This window comes from Lagenorhynchus albirostris, chromosome 10 (genome assembly GCF_949774975.1).
Source record: "Lagenorhynchus albirostris chromosome 10, mLagAlb1.1, whole genome shotgun sequence".
Lineage (NCBI taxonomy): Eukaryota > Metazoa > Chordata > Mammalia > Artiodactyla > Delphinidae > Lagenorhynchus > Lagenorhynchus albirostris.
Genome location: NC_083104.1, coordinates 40,182,723 through 40,203,868, shown reverse-complemented (window position 1 = coordinate 40,203,868; position 21,146 = coordinate 40,182,723). Strand labels below are relative to the sequence as shown.

General features: G+C 37.5%; 2 protein-coding genes across 5 annotated transcripts in view; both read right to left on the bottom strand.

Moving 5' to 3' along the window:
• The window catches only part of SMARCC1 (SWI/SNF related, matrix associated, actin dependent regulator of chromatin subfamily c member 1), a 181,286-nt gene that overhangs the window by 128,171 nt on the left and 31,969 nt on the right, over positions 1-21,146 (bottom strand). For all 4 annotated transcript variants that reach the window (XM_060162096.1, XM_060162097.1, XM_060162098.1 and 1 more), the window contains exons 4-7: positions 15,512-15,593; positions 14,297-14,389; positions 11,348-11,417; positions 2,625-2,694 (exon numbers count right to left, since the gene is read on the bottom strand). In XM_060162096.1, the coding sequence (XP_060018079.1) occupies positions 2,625-2,694; positions 11,348-11,417; positions 14,297-14,389; positions 15,512-15,593 (315 nt within the window). The remainder of the gene's footprint in view (positions 1-2,624; positions 2,695-11,347; positions 11,418-14,296; positions 14,390-15,511; positions 15,594-21,146) is intronic.
• Positions 8,650-9,790, bottom strand: LOC132528018 (U2 small nuclear ribonucleoprotein A'-like). Its single transcript, XM_060164035.1, has one exon. The coding sequence runs from the start codon at positions 9,757-9,759 to the stop codon at positions 8,992-8,994; it is 768 nt and encodes a 255-aa protein (XP_060020018.1). The 5' UTR covers positions 9,760-9,790; the 3' UTR covers positions 8,650-8,991.

Here is a 21,146-nt window from a genome sequence, read left to right as displayed (position 1 = left end):
AGTTGTTCTGGCCAAAATACTTGCAAGATATCCTTGACTTCACTCTGAATTACATCCTATAATCAAACTATCAACAACTTCTACCACTTCCACCTTCAAAATATGTTTAGGATCTATATAACTTCCATGTTGACCCAAAGGCCCTGGGAGTCCATTTTTCACATAGCAACCAGAGCAATCCTTTAAAAAACTAAGTCCAACTGTTCAAAACCTTCCAGCTCCCACCGAACTCAGAGTTAAAAGTCAAAATCCGTACAGTGGTTTGCCAAGGCTTCATGATCTGGTCCTATGACCTCATCTCCTAGTACTCTCCCCTCACTCATGTTTTATTCGACCCACCTGGGCTTTAGTGGTACGCTTTGACTATCAGATGGTGGCCACATCATGCCCTTTACATATGCTCCTCATTACCCAGATATCCATCTAGCTCACTCCCTCCTATCTTCACATGTCTTTGCTCAATGGCTCTTATCAGTGAAATCCAGCTCACTGATATAAATCACTCCCCCTACTCCACAATTTTGAAATAAGCATAAAATTACCTACCAAATTAAAATTTTATCAATGCTCCTATACTGGCCAATAAATTATTATAAAGCTAAGTGATATCTAAATGAAATATAAGTATAGTAACAAGCATTGGCTTCCTTTAGCCACTTCTCAGAAGTCAGCTGAAAAGCATTTGGAACAAGTACAGCTCAACAGACCTATTAACAGCACTCTGGTAAGTTTTCTAGGAACATTTAAACATGAGTTGGAGAAAAAAAGTTCCTTTGCCAATTAATTAACTATTCCAGGTAAAGACTGCAATGGTGAGTAAAAAAAATTAAAAACCTTATATTCTTTAAGTCTTGACAAGAAAATGTTACAATAAGAAGTGAGGGCACAAACTATAGTTAAGAAAGTGAACTAACAAGGCCCCTTGAGAAGGCAGCACATGAGCCAGCCATTATAGTTTATTTGATACATAAACAAAAGGCTAGCAAACAAGCTAACATGTCTTATAACGTGTTACTATAAAATTCATCTCAATCCTATACTTTATGTAGTTTGTCATAAATTTGAGTTTCCACTGAAGTGTTTCAAAGGCAAGCTGAGTTCCTGTAATAGTTCCTATGATACTGAAAAGTTTGTTTTAATAGTGCCATGAATACCTAAAGCCTCGAAATAAGAAATGTTCTCTAGAAAGTATTTACTTAAATATTACTAATTAAAAAAAAATGTTAGTTCATGTAAAGTGGTCAATTATGGTTCAAAAAAGGTTGATAAGCAAGCTGACTTGATTTGGTTCTAATTAACTCAACTTGTATGAAAACTGTGAATATATTCTTAAAAATTTGAAGATATCTAAAGACATATTTCTTCCTCAAAAAATATATTTATAAGTAAAATAAAGTCACTCAAATAGATTAACTTCAAAACAACACATAACCAGACATTATATGTCTCCTGATGAAGAACACACACCTATGCAAGTCTTGTTCCTTCCCTAAACTGAAATAGATTCTGATCAACTCCAGAGAATGCAGAAACATGTTCAAATACACCACATGATGCCATAAAAAATTCCACACTGTGGTAAACTCTGCAGGACAAACAACCTGGTTTCTTAAGTAATACACTGTAAGGCGGGGTGGGCTTCCCCACAGGGAGAACCTATAAACTGAAAAATACTTAAGAAACATATCAACTAATCACAAGATGTGTTTAAATTCTAATTCCAACAAATACCAATCTTATCAATCAATCAAATATATCATATGACAACAATGACTTGATATTTGACATTAAGGAATTCTGTTAATTTTTTTAGGTTTGACAGTGGTATTGTGCTTATTTTTTTTTAATGAGTCCTTATCTTTCAGAAATACATACTGAAATATTTATTATTGAAATACTGAAATGATATGTTTGGGATTTGCTTCCAAAAATATGGTAGGGCTAGAAGTGGATGTGGATACAGATGAAAGAAGACTGGTCTGACATGAAAAACCCACAACCGAGAGTCTCTCCACTTGAAAATAGTGAAATGAACACTTAAACAGCTCTACCATAGGTTTAAGAAGATGAAGTACATGAAAGGTTATCCTTATTCCTAAATGCCCCCTATGCAGGCATAATTTTCATTAAACAATAACCACCATTCTCACTGACGTTTGTTCTTGTTTATAATATTATTTATGCATATTTAGATACTGAAACACTGTATGAGTTATGATATATACTTCATTTTAGACAGAACATAACTTCATCCATAATAGAATGGCATAGGTATTTTAAAATAAATAAATAAAATAAAACTAACCAGTCATAAAATACCCAGAAGAAAAATTCATTTCTTAAAGGAAACAAATCTAAATTAGCAGTCTAATACCATACTGAAGGACTGTTTCGGCAAACACAGCAAACATATCAGTTTAAGATAAATAAAGCCTGTGACTTCACTGAACTCCATAACTTAATAAATAAGGAAGTCAGTAAGAGAATACTCAAAAGAAGTGAGTTCAATGACTGAAACAAATCAACAAAATTGTCGCTATTCAGAAAGCGAAACTACATATAAATAACTCTGGCTTGCACTGACAAAACTCTTTATACCAGATGTAGGGACATATCAACATTACCTGTCTGGGTAAAACCCCCAATGCACTAACACCTGCTTGTCTTTTCTCATCACAGGTCTCAACCACTCTTCTGAAAGGGAAAAAGAAAAAACTTTAGTCAATCTGACAAAACAAATGCATAAACTATTACTTAGACTTAACTTTTACCTAGAGTTTTTGGTTTGCTAGTAAGCTCCTCCCCAAAATCCTTCCTCCTAATTGAATGTTATCTGCCATACTAAGGGGAAGTTTTTCAGCTGTGTATTCAGACTTACTAGATTCTAGGCCTATTATCCACCGCTCTTGACAAAGCCAACGTCTACTTCAGTATTTAAAATATTCTCCCCTCCCATCCACCTGCCTATTTGTCTCCAGATCCATCCAAATCAGTATCACTATATTCTTTACTGCCTCATTTCCCATACAGAACCTCTCCTCCCTTTTTCTGTGAAGCTCTGCAATTACTACACATCGTTCAAGGTGTAAGTCATGCTTCATCTCCTTGATGAAAGTTTTACCAACTATTCTTTTTCCTCCAGATCCACTTTCTCTGGTGTCCTATAGCACTTTATAGTGCTACATCAAAGGTTTTAACAGTAATACTATTTTTATTATTCTTTAATGACTTCCTATCTGTTAATATAGTCCTCCCAACAAGAGTGTAAACAATATGATCACATAATGTAGATATTTTGATTTCAAGTTTCCTTACCAAAGATAGGTGCAAATTTATATAATCACATGATTCTTGTTGATTTAATCACAGTTGAATCACATCTCCATTTCAGTACTTGGGATGATTCCTTTGGTAGTCTAAATTTAGCTTAGAAAACTTGTTTCTAGTACTAAAAGGGAAATGATAAGGTAAGCCCCTTGAACCTCACATAATAGCAAAATAGAAAAACTAAGTGAAATCAGCCAAGTAAAATTGGCTTCTCATTGCCAATTTCAACATGAAATAGCCCCACCTTCACTGGCTAAAGCCATGAAGGCCACATGCCTATGCCCTTTTTTAAGTATCCAACTGCTCACCTTACTATCTTGAAAGAAATCAGGCCCTGTTCCTTAACCTGATATCCCAAGATGGCCAAGGAAAAAGTGAAAAGGCCAGTGGGCCTTTCAGAACTCGCTCTGTATAAATAAAATATACTGAGACTCTCTAGTAAGAGCTGTCTTTTACATAGAATACAAAATCTATCTCAAAGGTTGTGCAGCTTTAGGAGGTAAAGAAAAAAGAATATCTATCCTTTCTACAGCTGACTTTTATAAAGATTGTGACATTGACTGTCTTTGAAAATTTTCCCAGTAGCAGAAATAACTAAAAGTTAGAGATGTGAATTCACACTATTCCCGGAAATGACAATAAGTTACACAGAATCAGTATAAAAAAACTTAATTTTACAAGTACAATTTAGTCCAAACTCAGAATATATAAACAGCTCTTGCAACTAACAATAAAAAGACAAATAATCCAACAAAAAATAGGCAAAGGACCTGAATAGACATTTCTCCAAAGAAGATATACAAATGTCCAAAAAGCACATGCAAAGATACTTGGAATTCATTAACAATTAGAGAAATGCAAATCAAAATCACAAAGAGATACTGACACTCACTAGAAAGGCTAATATTAAAAACCAGGAAATAAAAAGTGTTGATGAGGATGTAGCAAAATTGGTATCTTCATACAATGCTGATGGGACTGTAAAATGGTACAACCACTTTGGGAAACAGGTTGGCAGTATCTCAAAATGTTTAACATAGAGTTGCCAGTATGACTCAGCAATTCATTGTCTAGGTATAAACATAAGAGAATTGGAAACATAAGTCCACACAATAACTTGTACATAAACATAATGTCATTATTATTATAAATAAATGTCCATCAACTTTCCATTGGCTAAACAAAAGGTAGTATATTCATACAATGGAATGTTATTTGACCATAAAAGGAAATAACACACAGGAAGTGATGTCACCAAAGTGGCAAACAGGAAGGCTCAGACTTTGTTCCACCAGAGACGACTTAACAATATACTATCCAGAAAGCCCGGAAACCAATTAAGAAGTCGCACTACCCCAGGGAAGCTCAAAGTCGAGAACAGCTGCATTGAAACAGTAAGAAAAGTCATTTCATATCAACCACAATTACAATTCCCCCAAGCCAGCAGAGCTCAGCAGGATCACGAGGAAAAGCTCAGCTCTCAGCTTCTCCCTTGGGCTGAAAAGAAGAACGGATGTGTGTTCAACATTCCTACTTTTCAGGGGGCTGCCAAGGGACTAATTTGTCTCACCTGACTTGGAACACTAATGGAATTGGCATATTTTGGATGTGCGGTGGTCACAGAGAAGAAAAAAGAGCTCAGAGGTTTACTGTAGCACCAGAGAAACACAGTGCCACAGATGGCTGGCTCAGCTTGCTGTGATGAGGAGAAAGCACACGGAACCCAACTTCTTCCTTGGCAGGGAAAAATTAGAGGGAATAAACATCCAGTGTTCTGGCTTTTAGGTGGGCTGCCCAAGGGACAGGTTTCTGTCTTAACTAACTCAGAGTGCTGATGGGGAACCAGCATACTCTGGAAGCCTGGGCACCCCAGAGATCAAAGAGGGTTCACTCAGTGGCTTGCTGCAGCAACAGCAAACTTGTGGTACAGCAGACAGACACTAGAGAGAGCAAGAGATTATAAGTTCCTGAAAGAGGAGCCAGCAAACCTCTCTAACTGAGAAATTACATACTCAAGCCCAGAAACTGTTTGAGGGATGCCAGGATCTCAAGTTGAGCTGACTGGTGAAGGTCTTCCCCTGTACAAAGCCAGACCATAAAAACTGGGAGATGTGGCTGTTTTTTCAAACGCACAAAACAAACAAAGCAGAAGGGACTTCCATGGTGGTGCAGTGGTTAAGAATCCACCTGCCAATGCAGGGAACATGGGTTCGAGCCCTGGTCCGGGAAGATCCCACATGCCATGGAGTAGCTAAGCCCGTGTGCTACAACTATTGAGGCTGCGCTCTAGAGCCCTCGAGCCACAACTACTGAGCCCGCGTGCCACAAACACTGAAGCTCGTGCACCTACAGCCATGCTCCGCAACAAGAGAAGCCACCACAACGAGAAGCCCATGCACTGCAACGAAGACCCAATGCAGCCAACAAACAAATATATAAATAAACACAGCAGAAAATAACAAGACACAGAAAGAGAAAGGGAAAATGGCCCAATCCAAGGAATAAAATGAATCTCAAAAGCCAACCCTAAAAAAACAAAGATCTATGGATTACCTGACAAATTCAAAATAACCGTTTTAAAGAGGCTCAAGGTACTACAAGAGAACACAGTTAAACAACTAAACAAAATTAGGAAAACAATATATGAACAATATTAAGAACATCAACAAAGAGACTGAAACTATAAAAAAGAACCAAACAGAAATTCTGGAGTTGAAGAACATAATAACAAAACTGAAAAATTCTCTAGAGGGGTTCAACATCAGACCTGGCCAATCAGAAGAAATAAACAGCAAACTCAAACACTGGCCATTTGAAGATACAAGTATATGTATAACTTAATCACTTTTCTGTATACCTGAAACTAACACAACATTGTTAATCACCTATACTCCAATATAAAGGAAAAATTTTTAAAACCTGGCCATTTAAAACTATCAAGTCAGATGAACAAGAAAAAAGAATTGCAAAGAGATAAGAAAACCGAAGGGACTTATCTGTCCATCTAAATAATTTATTTTGAACAAAATTTAGTCTGTTTTCCTCTTCTAAACAGTATGTCAATTTTTAAGAATTCTCTTCATTTATTTTCTTCTCTGAGGAACTACATATTCCTTCTGCTAAAACCAGTAATTCAACCTATGTTCTTAAACCAAGCCCTTTATCCCTACCAGGTCTCAACTCAACTATGTGCTTCAATTTACTTTTGCTCTGCCCAGAAATACACTGTAAAGCCACCACTGAAAGACAAAACCCAAACCGTCTGGTGGGTGCCATCCTCCACTTTCTTTTCTCTGCCATAAATCCTGGGAAACCAGTGATATTCCACCAAGTCTACAACTTGCTCTCATTTCCAAGTTACTGAAATTTCATTCCCAAATTATTTCCTGACTGACCAAATGCCCTGTCTTAGGCTTCACTTTGATTTCTTTGTAGAAAAATTCCACTGCCCACCTCATTTGTTCGGAAATGCTTTCCTTTCCTTATTTTCCCTTGACTGTTAAGATATGGACCATCCTGGTTTGCCACCTATCTCCTTTACTCTCCTGATATATGAATTTATCCCATCCAATGATTAACGTACCCCCTCACTCAGCAATTTAATTCAGAGCTTCCCAATGGGTCCTGTTCTCTAACCAGTCTCCAAGTATCTGATATCCCAGAAATCAGCTCCCAGGAAAATTTTCCTACTACAGCCATAGTTGCAAGCTTCTCTTCACCAAAATCATCAAAATTTGTCTACCCTCTCCCTCATTCACCAAATAAAAACAAGCCTCTTTAAACCAGACACAGGTCCTCTCACCTACCCACTTATTTCCCACTATCTAAGACACACAGCCAAACTTTGCCATTTGCTTTTCCTCAAATTTCATAATTTATTGCCTCTATGCTTTTGCTTAATTTATACCCCCTTCTAGCATGCCATACTCAAAATATTACTAATATTTTAAATGTCACCTTTTATTTTAAACTTAACTAATCTTCATAAAAGGTATACCGCATTTGCAAGGGTTTTACAACATGGTTTGTAATGTGTTGTGGCTGGTATTGTTATCATCTGCACACTTATCTAAAACAGTACCTGTACGGAGCCCAACAGAGAGCTTCATCGAGAGTCAACATTTACCTGACAGCCAGTTATTCTAAGGTAAATCCTATAGTGTGAAGAATCACATTTTACATTAAAAAATAACTTCCAATGTATTAAAATTAAAATTCTATCTCCTAATAACTCTACTACTGATAGCAATACCAAGCAAGCATTAGTATATAGTAATCGAGGCTGTACTAAACAAAGGAGAAAAACAAAACCAGCATGAATAAGGAATCATTAAGTATCTAGATGTAACAATTACAGTTCACATCTTTTGTTAAAAGGCAATTTTTTTTTCCAAAAAGTTCACAACCTACATGTTTTATACCAGCCTTATTAGTGAAAAAGAGTCAGCCAGCAACAGAAGGCTATCATAAACAGCTATTCACCACCTCCATCTAGTGGAAACCGATTGCTATTACCTAACAGGATAAAATCTGAGAAACCATCAATTAAACACTGAAGGCAGAGTGAAGTTTCACACTTTGTAAAAGCATCATAATCACAGAGCTAAAATTATGACTGTTACAAATAAAATCAAGCTTTCAGCATCAAAACTGATGATGAAATGACTTAAATGTCACAGATAAAACTATACAACTCTTAGAAGAAAAGACAGTTATAAAACTTTATGACACTGGATTAGCCAATAGTTTCTTAGGTTTGACACCAAACACACAAGCAAGCAAGCAAGCAAGCAACCAACCAACCTAACCTCTTACAACTGTTTGTAATATCTGTTGGATCTGTAGTGATGTCCCCCTTCCATTCCTGACATTATTCTTTCTCTTTTTCTCGTTTATTTGCAGCACGACTTTAACAGCCTTATTAGTTTTTTCTAAGAACCATTTCTGAGATTGCTGATCACCTTGCTATTGTATATTTTCTACTCCATAAACTTTTGCACTTATCTTTACTATTTATTTCCTTCTTCCTTTAGGTTTAACTTGCTGTTGTTTTCTAATTTATTGAGATAAATTTCTTATGGACCATTGATTTTTCAGTCTTTCTTTTTTCCTAATATATGCATTTAAAGATATAAATTTCCCTCTGGGCACAGCTTCAGCTGCATCCTACAAAATTTAATGTTCTCGCACTTTATTATTCACTTCATAATTATTCAGCTCCAAAGATATTCTATTTCTATTGTAATTTCTTCTTTGACCTAAGGATTATATGGCAATATATTTCTTTTTTTTTTTTTTTTTTGGGCAGCACACAGATAATCGTAAGTTTTATTATGAATTTAAAAACCTAAACATTTCATGAGGACTGGGAAGCCTACCCACAAGATCTGCCCTCCTGCATTTCCAACTCCCACACGTCCAGGCCTCACCACACATACACCCCAATGATGTGCAATCCGCAGCACAGCATATCCTTTATTTGCACTATTGATAGAAAACTGGCATTTAGATTTCAAAATTTTTATTACAAAATTACCAGCAGTCTTAAGCATTTCAACAATGCTTATGAACTCTACCTTGCTGACACAAACAAAGCTGTTCAAAAAGCAGGACCTGTCTGAAGTGGACTCTTGTACGTCCTGAGATCCTTAGAGGCCACCCTGCTCAGGACCCATTTGTGACTGTGTCTTCTTCCATCTCCTCTTCACCATCATCAGTGGGGCCTGATCTGCGTTCTCTGCCAGGTATCTGACCGGACTGAAGCAAGCCCTTCAGCCGCTCCACTTCAGCCAAAGTTGATGCGTTTGCTATAGCATTCTTGATTGCTTCCACATCCCCTGGAGATGGCCCACCTTTCTTTTTGTCAGTTGGCAAACCAGCACCTGGATTGAAAGTTTTGCTTCTCCTGGCAATATCCTTTGCAAGTTGTGCACCCCGTTTGCCCTTGAACATTTTCTCTGCTTCCTGACGCTCTTTTAGTTTCACCTTCTGGAAATCCAGTACTCTGACTTGTGGAACTTTATAAATCACATATAGTCTGTAATGCTTCTTATTTGTTACAGGATTCCTTAGAATACTTAAATAAGTCAATGATTTGAGAGATGCCAAAGGGTCCAGATCACCCAATTCCACAAGACTGTTGTTGGTGAGAATGAGTTCTGTCAGACAGGGCAGAGCCTGATCAAGTCCCTCACCTATACGGCATATTCTGTTGTTGTTCACTAATAATGTTTTCAGTCTTCTCAACAAAGGAAAACCATCCAGTTTCCTGATTTCATTGTCAGAAAAATCAATGGCATCAAACTGGTCTAAGGTAGCGCCTAGATTTTCAATGACAGGAATTTTATACCCCCGCAGGTCCAGCTCGCGGTCCCGCACGGTGTTGGTGTACTGCGCCGCCTGCTCTATCAGCTCCGCCGTCAGTTTCACCATCCTGCCACCTCCCGCCCGCCTCGCCGCCCGCTCCTCTTGCCCCACTCGGCAATATATTTCTTAATTTTCAAGCATCAGGGATTATCTCGTAATCTTTTTGTTACTGACTTCTAGCAAAACTGCACTGGTCAGGAAAAAACACTCAGCATCAACATTAGCCATTCAACATTAGCCATTCAAATCTGATGTTATTTGGCTTCTTATATAGATGTCCTACACGGATATGCTGTGTTTACAAGAAGACTTGATCCCTATAAGAGATCTATTTCTCCATCTAAATTAATTAACCTTGTTAGTTAATTCATAGTTTGTTTCCCAACTTTCAAACCCTTGAAAGAACCGTTAGCACAAATCAGTTTCCATAGATCTAATGAACTCTGGCCAATGACAAAATCAACTTTTATGATAGCACAGTTGGAGATTCTGATCTGAACCATTATAAATTCACCAAACTAAAATATTGCTGAGGGCTTCCCTAGTGGCGCAGTGGTTAAGAATCCGCCTGCCCGGCTTTCCCTGGTGGCGCAGTGGTTGAGAGTCTGCCTGCCGATGCAGGGGACGCGGGTTCGTGTCCTGGTCCGGGAAGATCCCACATGCCGCGGAGCAGCTGGGCCTGTGAGCCATGGCCGCTAGGCCTGCGCGTCCAGAGCCTGTGCTCCGCAACGGGAGAGGCCACAAAAGTGAGAGGCCCGCATACAGAAAAAAAATAAATAAATAAATAAGGAATCTGCCTGCCAATGCAGTGGACATGGGCTCAAACCCTGGTCTGGGAAGATCCCACATGCCACGGAGCAACTAAGCCCATGCACCACAACTGCTAAGCCTGTGCTCTAGAGCCCACGAGCCACAACTACTGAAGCCCACGCATCTAGAGCCTGTGCTCCGCAACAAGAGTAGCCACTGCAATGAGAAGCCCACACACCTCAACGAAGAGTAGCTCTCCCTCCCCGCAACTAGAGAAAGCCCACGTACAGCAACGAAGACCCAACACAGCCAAAAATAAATTAATTAAAAAAAAAACGAACAATTCAATCCAAAGTAGGCAGCAGAAAGGAAATAAAAGATCAGAGTGGCAATCAATCAAATAGAAAAGAGCAAAGCATTAGAGAAATTCAATGAAACCAAGAGCTGGTTGCCTGAGACCAATAAAAAATAAATATTAATTAATTAATTAATTAAAAAAATATTGCTGAGGGGCCCTGTTTAGACAGTCAGTAAGCCAATCTTCCCAAGAGATGTTCTTCTGTCTTGCAATTTCTCTTAATTTTCAGAACACAAGAGATATGGCAAACATAAACATAGTTAACATATAATGTATAAGGCTTGCCTAGACTTAACACCCAGATAATGATTACCAACAAAGAAATAAGTCTAATGATCAGAAAACTGGACATCACAGAATTAGTTTGCTAAGCCTAACTCAGCAAAAAAATAAAAAACTACAAATTTAAATCATCTATGATATTTATTTAATATTTGAAAGTCTCTTATTTTTTTAAAGCTGGTTATATTATTTAAACCTCTGCTAATATAATTTAAAATCTAGTAAAGTATCAGCTTATCAGTTCATAACCAAAAACTAACTTACCATCCTCTTGTGAGGAAGGATATGGATAAATGTGGTGGGAAGCTTTTGACTTCTCATCAGTAAATGTCCCCTGGAAAGCAAATGAAGAAGTAATGTAAAAATAAAACATATGGCAAACAAACTATGAGACGTCTTGCCAGATGCAAACTGCCTAAGAATTATAAAGGCATTATTCTACTTTTTATATTTTTTTGAGAGCAGTATTTTAAAACTATAATATTTTCATTATTTTAGTCAAGGAAAGAGATGGTGATTAACAAGAAAAAACAAAAATAAATTATCCATAGACACAGTTTACATCGTTGAATAGGAAAATAATATAAATACCTCTTTGCTAATTTTCTTTGTTGCTTTTTTTTTAAAGACTTTTTTTGATGTGGACCTTTTTTTTAAATCTTTATTGAATTTTTTACAATATTGCTTCTGTTTTTTATGTTTTGGTGTTTTGGCCGCGAGGCATGTGGGATCTTAGCTCCTGGAACCAGTCATCGAACCCATACCCCCTGCACAGAAGGCAAGGTCTCAACCACTGGACCGCCAAGGAAGTCCCCAGCTAATTCTCTTTGTATCTCTCTCTCTTTCTCTGGCTAACCTTATCAGTAATTTGAATACCTCCAACTAATTCTGAAAGTTCCTCCAAAGTCATCACAAATTATCAATATTACTTGAAGTAAATCAATGCAAGTTTATAGCCATGAGACATAACCTAGGGCTACATACATACAGGATGGACATTTGACTTCACTCTAGCATGTATGTGTCCATTGTTTTAAGTCAATGTTAGAATGCTAAAGTCAAGTTCTAGCTAGGCCACAGCTATAATACTACATACAGTCTAGAACATGACTTGGAAGTCATTCAGACACAAAAGTGCTCATTCTAGAGACCAGAAGAATGATGAGAAGTCTTAAAATCAGGTGTAAGTAGCACATTAACATATTACCTAATTTTTGTTTTTGACAATGAATATTTACTAAATACGACAATTAGAAAAACATAATAATGTTATTTTCAGCTGCAGGAAAACTCTAAGCTTCTTATATTTAGGGCTATCTAAAGATTAAGAAAATAAATAAATAAATAAAGATGAAGTAGCTACCGAATAAGGAAAGGAATTTTTAATCACTAGAAGTGTTTGAGCACACTTTTAACAGTCAGAGGAGAGGCTGAAAAGGGAATGTCAACATCTAATGTGCGAGGCAACAGTCAGAAGAGCACACTGTTGAGGACTTTGGCCTCTGGAGTCCATCAGAGAGGCCTGGGTTTGCACCTTAGCTCCACCATATACTACTTAACATGACATGGGCAAGTATCTAGTTTTTTTGTGCTTCAGTGTCTTCTGTAAAATAGACTGGTAACAATAAAACCTATTTCACAAGAATTTTGTTAGGACTAAGTTAATAGACACAATGAGCTAACAACAGTGACAGGCACACTGTAAGTGCTCAATCAATGGAGTTATTAATGCATTTTAAATGCTTGAGCAAACACCTGATCATCAGTATTCAATAATGGTATTATTATTAGCTTTTAGGATCTCTTCCCTAACATTCTATGAAACTGGGAAGATCTTTATATCTCACTGGAGGTTATCCCTAGAAAGTAATCACTAAGTCAGATTTCTTAAGAAATATGACAGCAATAAATGTTCAGTATAAATTGTAGGAAAATACATAAACTTTTCCCAGGATGATTTGGTAGCAATAACAGTATACAATTTCAGCTTGAAATCAACAATCAGCTGGTTAACCTGTTCCACGTATGCCCTCTAACATTCCACCTGTAATTAAGCTATACTTGACAGTCACTCCAATAAAGAGATAGTCTAAAAGAAAAGGTTAAGTGATTTGTTCCAAGTCATATGCTAGTAAAAAAAAAAAAAAAGAAGTAGACTTCAGACTGCTTGAACTGAAGGCACAATCCTATTACCCTTCTCTTTGGTACAGATGTTATACGTAGGAAAAAGACTGTACTCAAGCTCCAATTTTAAGAAGTACTGGGTTGGCCAAAAAGTTCGTTCGGGTTTTTCCATACCATCTTACCAAAAACCCGAATGAACTTATTGGCCAACCCAATATTAGAAATATTTGCTTTGAGAACTTGGAAGATATTTTACTAAATGCTAAAACATAATTCAACCAGCAATTTCTCTTGCAGCAGAAAAAAGACAGATATTTCATGAGGCTTCTCAACTAATTCTAAGAATTGGTAAAACTGTCATTCAAATGATATTTCAAAGAATTATCTTCTGAGTATCCTCAGCTACTTTACCATGACAAAAGTTTGCTTACAGTTTAACCACATACGTAGTCACAGACCTACACATGCATAAATATGCAAGGTCTTCGCCTAAAATGAAGTTAGAGAAAGGAGGTGAAGATGACAGGATATAGCACTGGTACATGTAAACCAAGACAAGGTAAGCTTATGGGGAAAACAGAATTTTCCAGTCAGTTTTTCAAAGCTACAAATATAAATACAATACATATAATGGGGGGAGGCAGGTTTACTTGAGGTAATATTTGATCTCCTCCTACCAACAACTGTGTCACCAGCTCTCACTCTGTTTGACTTTATGGTGATGCACAGTATGCTGGTCTCTTTAACTCTACATAAACATATTTCATAGTAAGACTATGATGAATCCATACCAATGACTTTATTAAATGCTACTCTAGGATACATACATGTATCAAATCATCACACTCTACACCTTAAATTTACACAGTGTTATATGTCAATTATATCTCAATAATGGTAGCGGGAAAATGCTATTCTAGGCTAAGAACTGGAGGTGAGTGGAGAGAGAAGAAAACTTGGTACTATAAGAACCAAAAGAGAGAAAACTTTCACTTAATGCATATATGTACAGATATCAAAAGGTATTATAGCTGAGATTCACAAGAATTTTATACTACACAATGCTTCTGAAGTGATCGTGTATATTACCTGATGTCGTTTGATTATATCTTTCAATTTATTAGCCAACTTCAGATCAATGTCTGGAATGAGGTAGATGTTGGGTCTGGTCAGACAATTGCTCTGAGGATAAAAGAACAGATTTTGAAATTCTTTTGGTTTTGAAATAATGTCACATTATTTATGCATTTACCCTAATGGCAAAAGTTGGCACTCAAAGCCATACTGCTTAAAATAGGAAGACGTACTTTGGTAGAGAATGTACAAGTCTTATTTCAATATAAAACCTAGGTGTTCAGCAGGCCACTTAATGCCATTCCCAGATCCCTTCTCTGCAGCTAGGTACACCTGCACAAAACACTGCTGAGACTCGTGACCTAGAGAAATTCATTATCTTTTTCATTAAGGTACCATCCTGATAAATTAATCCTCGTAGTCTTACTTACCTTAACAGTCTAAGTCTAATGTAGCATTTTCACCTAACCTAGGAGGTGGAGGTTGGGGGAGAATACGTGGGGAGGGATGCCCATTTTGGCTCATCATCTAAGTTACTTAAAATATCAAAACTGTGGATTATAGCTCTTTTCCCCCATTTCTAATCTTATAAATAGCAATGATTAAAACATGCATATTAACTCCCCAAACTATCACCAAAAATCAACCAAAAAACAAAAACCACTCAGTTATTTCTCCAAGTTAATAGTCTGTAAGACAAGTTTCAGGCATTAAGTTAATGATAATACCTAGCAGAATTGCCAGCTGCCTCTCCCCAGGAAGGTTATTCAGTGATCACTAAAAATTACCTATCAATAAAAACACTAAGAAAGAAAAGAAGAAAATTAAGTGTTCTCTTCTCCACGTTATAATCTAGTTGGGGAAATAAGATTTATATTTATGGTACAACCATGAAACAAATCCAAAACAAAACAAAGAAAAAGACTGTATACACAAGGGACTAGTAGAATGAGAGAATACTTATATTAAATATGAAAGATTCAAATAATGGATTAGATGAAATTAATAAAGAAAAATATCATAGATTATTTTACCAAAAGTTTAAGAAAAAATATTCTATAAATGACAAGCTTTAGTCATTCTTTGTAGCTCTAATCCCCAAAAACCCGTAAAAATAATAGATTTCAGAAAACTTTTCTTCCTTTGATCTTTTGGCAATCTAATAAAGCCAATCTTAGAAATGAAAGTATACTAAAGGAAAAAAATTTTAATAATCTAACTTTGAGTTACCTGCACCAATGTTTTTTCAATGTTCATAAACATTTCAACATTACGATCCATTCGGGATGGATTCTGTAGATCAAACCTCCGCCTGTAAGAGAAGAAAATCATCAGGTAATTTGTCTCCCACCTTAAACAAAAGTGAAAACTTGGTTTTAGTATCCAATGCAAATGAGTTGGAAAGATCTGGAAATTAAAATAGCACTCTACAAAATGTATGACAGGGCTTCTCTGGTGGCGCAGTGGTTGAGAGTCCGCCTGCCAATGCAGGGGACACGGGTTCGTGCCCCGTTCCGGGAGGATCCTGCGTGCCGCGGAGCGGCTGGGCCCGTGAGCCATGGCCACTGAGCCTGCGCGTCCGGAGTCTGTGCCCCGCGGCGGGAGATGCCGCAGCGGTGAGAGGCCCGCATACCGTTAAAAAAAAAAAAAAAAAGTATGATATTCTCAGCAGTATAAGAAATCACAGTGTCAACACCTTCATAAAACATTAAATTTTATGACATTAAGATCTACTCCAGTCAAAATGATCTACCAATTCCAAGAAGTATCCCCTGTTTTCCTTAAACCTAAGATATTTTACATCATACAGTAATCCACAGATCCAAAGACAGTGAACTACTATACCACTCTTCAAGTATACGGAAAGTCTATCTACTTTACATATGCTTAAAAGTCATCTGTTCAAATTCAACAATGCCTGTAATTCTCTTAGAGCCTACTATTGTCCCAAATGTGGTAAAATTCGTCTATTTACCTTTATTTGAAACCCTTCCCCAATGTCTCTTTATCTAAGTACCCAAGCATAACATGGGGGTGTTGTCTTTGCCTATTCTTAGTCATTTCCATAGGGTTAAATCTTTACAAATCTGAATGCTTCTTTCCTCATTATTTTTTATTCAACATTTACTTTGCTTTTGTTCCATTTTAATTCCAGGGAGAGGAGTATAGCTTAGTGAATGAGTGTTGGCTGTGAAGTCAAACTGCTATGGGTTCTAATCCTGATCCCATCTTTATGTAGTCTTGAGTGATTTACTGATACAAGGATCAATTTCTTCATGAATACAATGGGCCCTAAGGGTTTTTGTGAAGGTTACATGAAGTATACATGTTAAGAACTTAGCAGAGTGCTTATGCTTAATCTATTAGCAAGTGATCAATAAATGTTCATCATGGTTATAATTTTTTTTTAAATCATTACTAGCATGCACTAACTAGGATTAAGCAGTTTGAGTCCAGAGCTCATGCTCTTAATCCTCAGGTCATCCTGTTTTATCCTGCAGATGCTCCCCACACCTCCAACATTTCTAACTCTGCAGCCTTTCTAGAATGTCACCACCCACTCAAGGGCTTGATACTATCACTTCCAGAATCAATCCTCCAGTCTCTTCCTCTATGAAGCTATTGCTGTCTTCCTTCATGTTACTAATACATCATGTGCGCCTGCTGTTACAGCCCCAGTCATTTTGCTGGTAAGACATTGCATTAGATGCCTTGAGGACAAGGACCAGGTTTTCTGACCTATACAGCCCTGTGGATAATGGAATGTGTGGCTTTATTCTGACCAAGGTCTAATATTTATTTATTATGACTTTTTCATTACTGTGCTAAGACTGAAACATTTCCTAAAGTAATGCCAATTAAGAAATTAAGCAGGGGCTTCCCTGGTGGCGCAGTGGTTGAGAGTCCGCCTGCCGATGCAGGGGACACGGGTTCGTGCCCCGGTCCGGGAGGATCCCGCGTGCCGCGGAGCGGCTGGGCCCGTGAGCCGTGGCCGCTGGGCCTGCGCGTCTGGAGCCTGTGCTCCGCAACGGGAGAGGCCACAGCAGTGAGAGGCCCGCGTACCGCAAAAAAAAAAAAAAAAAAAAAGAAATTAAGCAAAGTGTCCACTAAAGCACAGATATAGGTAATTCAGAATAGAACTAGTTAGATTTTAAAATAACATTTATAGATAAGAGCGACCTCCATCCCAGATAACTATCTTCTTTTTTTTTTTTTGTGATACGCGGGCCTCTCACTGTTGTGGCCTCTCCAGTTGCGGAGCACAGGCTCCAGATGCACAGGCTCAGCAGCCACGGCTCACGGGCCCAGCCGCTCCACGGCATGTGGGATCTTCCCGGACCGGGGCACGAACCCGTGTCCCCTGCATCAGCAGGCGGACTCTCAACCACTGTGCCACCAGGGAAGCCCAATAACTGTATCTTTATTTATCCTTGATACACAGAACTTTTCCTTAAATCTCACCTCCCCCCCCTTTTTTTTTTATGTTTTTGAGTATCCTCCTTCCCTAACCTCTTTTGAGGAAGGGGTAGGTCAGAAATTCCAAGCAATCTGCATTAACTGGCAAGACAAAAGATTAGCAATCAACTGACCAGGACAACGCTATTACAGCTGACAGCCTTCCATTGGTTCTTTCAGCACAATAAAAGTAGAGACATTTAAGTGTCTCCCCTTTCTAAAGAAGGGGTTGCTCTTTCATGGGCTTCTGATAATACAGGACTAGATCCAAGAATGCATCACTTACAGAACTGCTTACTTAAAGAGTTTACTTATTATTCACAGAGAAACTGCTTCCTTAACAAATGATTCAGATACTGGAGCTGAAGAGAATGATCTCTATTAGAAATCTGAGAAATAGTTTGAAAGCAACCATTAAACAAATTAAAATAGGGCTGCGTGGATTTGTCTGCAAAAGGAGATTAAAAACTAAATGAATCTGTTAACAGAGAAAGAATCAAGAATTCATTCTGCCTTTCCAATTGCTGAAGAGTAAAGTTTCTCTTTAGAAAAGTATTCCAGCTAATAAATAAAGAAGGAATGAGAGAAAAACAGTCTCTAACAAGGAATAATCTGAATAACGGTAAGGATCTATACCTTCATATTAGAATATCTACATTCTAATCTTTTTCAAAATTAGAATACTGCCACCTGGTAAGTTTTACAACTTTAAAGATAAGATGACTCTAGGCATTGAACATCAACTGTCCATTACAAAAAGAGAAACAACCAGACATTATATGCCTCCAGATGGAGAAACACAACACTGCCTATGAAGTATTGTTGCTAAAAAAAAATGAAACTGAATCAGACCACACCTCCAGATCTAATTATCATTTTACTAGAAATTAAGAAGACTATGGTAAATGATCTTCTTGGGGATGTATCAGCAAAATCTAGGACATAATACAATTCTACAAGACAACCTGTTTTTGTAAAAAATAATAGTAATTATTTTTGAGGAAAACAAAGAGTGAGAAGGAAAATCAGAAATTTTTAAACAGAGATTTAAGAGTCATATGAACCAACTGCAACGTATGAATCTTGTTTGGATACTGATTCAAACAAAATATAAAAAATGTTCATGAGATAATCAGGGAAACGAACACAGTAGATATTTAATAACATTGAAAACTTATAATTTTCTTGGTTATGATAATGGTACTGTTATTATGCTTTTATAAAATCTAATTTTAGAAATAAATACACAGAGAAGGATGAAATTCTATAAAGCTGAAGATGCATGATTAGACATGGCAGCTCATTATATTATTCTCTCTTCTTTTATGTATAGTTTATATTTTCCATAATAATAAACTGAAATGGTTTCCCAAACAATGATTTGATAACATGACACATTGAAGTTTTCCTCAATCTGCAGTATGCTAGGTAAGCAAAAGTACATATATGAATATTAAGAAAACTTGAAATAAAGAAATCAGGTAAATACAGTATAACCTTTAGTTGAAAGATTTTATTTGACTTATTCTGAAATTACCAAGGGTATTCAAATAAACTTTACTTTTTATAATACAGAAAGATGCTCAAACCTGCCCAAAAGGGAAATGCAAATTAAACTAAAACTGTAAAACCGTTTTTTTGACTCTATCACAGACTGCCAAGATCAAAAGGTGAGGTAATACAAATAAACACAACTATTGGCCAGGGAAGAAGTACTCTCTCAATACATTTTGGTAGGACAATAAATTAGTACAATTCTGTTTGAAGATGATTTGGCAATCGTATTATGTTTCTTGTTATTTCAACTTGAGTTGAAATAACAAGAAATAATACAATTATGATTCCACCTGACAATTTCAGAGTGAAGCTAGCACTGGGCAGGCCTCATAGGAGGGCTCTAGAAAAGCGGGGAAAAAAATTGAAAGAGATATTATTACTCTAAGACCTATATAGAGAGACTACATATGAACACATTTTCTTTCTTTCTGACTTAAAACTTTGGGCCATCTAGGCTGTAAATATAAGCTCTCCATTGAGGGTTTATTAATTAATTAATAAGTCTTCTGCTTTATTTTCCTCTAGTAATCTGCTGGGCAATGTCTTGCAGCAGCCTTTCAATCTAAGACAATACCTACTGTCTGTCAAAAAGGCCTTATTAGCTGTATTGCTCTAAATTCGATACCTCTTGCTAATAGAGTTAGAGATGTTCTCTCCTCATCCTCAGACATGCATAAAAAAGTCTGAATAAAACTAATCAATAGTCCGCCTGCCGATGCAGGGGACACGGGTTCGTGCCCCGGTCTGGGAGGATCCCACATGCCGCGGAGCAGCTGGGCCCGTGACCCATGGCCGCTGAGCCTGCACGTCTGGAGCGTGTGCTCCACAGCGGGAGAGGCCACAGCAGTGAGAGGCCCACGTACCGCAAAAAAAAAAAACAAAAAAAACACAACAAAAAAAAAACTAATCAATAATGAATCCTAGCGAATGAGTTTAACACCTGGGAAAGCGGTGTAAAGGGCCTCAGAAGCAAACTTCTAAAAGGCAAAACAAAAATGCACTGAGCTGGGGGCAAGGCAAATAGCAACAGTACAGCAAACAGTTGTATGGGAGGTGACCAAAGTTAGCCTCGAATGTAAGGGGCTTTGTTTAATGAGGTTAAGCTATAAAAGTCTGAAGACCATCACCAGCAAGAGGTCCAGTATGCAGCATCCCAAAAGAATGGCACACAGCCTAGATATAAGACACTGGAAATAAGTAGTCCCATATGGGAAGAAGAGGGAGGTCTACTATACAAAAGTAGACTAAAAAATTATATCCCACTAGTTATGTGACTTTGAGGATAAGGAAATTGGTTTGAACCCTTGCGCGGAGCGCACACACGCGTTCTCTCTCCCTCTCTCTCTCTCTCTCTCTATATATATATGTGTGTGTGTGTAAATATATATATATTTTTTTAATTAAAAAGCTAGATGACTAACAGAAAACAGTGTTTTAAACTATGCTATCAAAATGGATAATTCTTCACAAGTTAAAAGATCTAAACCACATTTTCATTTAAATGACAACCTAACTAACCAGCATTTCTCAATGTGTGGTCTTAGGATCATCTACAGTGCTTGTTGAAAATGCAGATTCTGTTTTCATGCCAAGCTTAGTAGATGACACTCTATGTTCATAAAGCCCAGTAATTTATATTTTTAACAAGGACTCCAAGTGATGCCTAAAAGTTGAAAGCCACTGCCACAGACTTTCTGTGGTAAAAACTGAAACAAAGGGCTTCCCTGGTGGCGCAGTGGTTGAGAGTCTGCCTGTCAATGCAGGGGACATGGGTTCGTGCCCCGGTCCGGGAAGATCCCACATGCCGCGGAGCGGCTAGGCCCGTGAGCCATGGCCACTGAGCCTGCGCGTC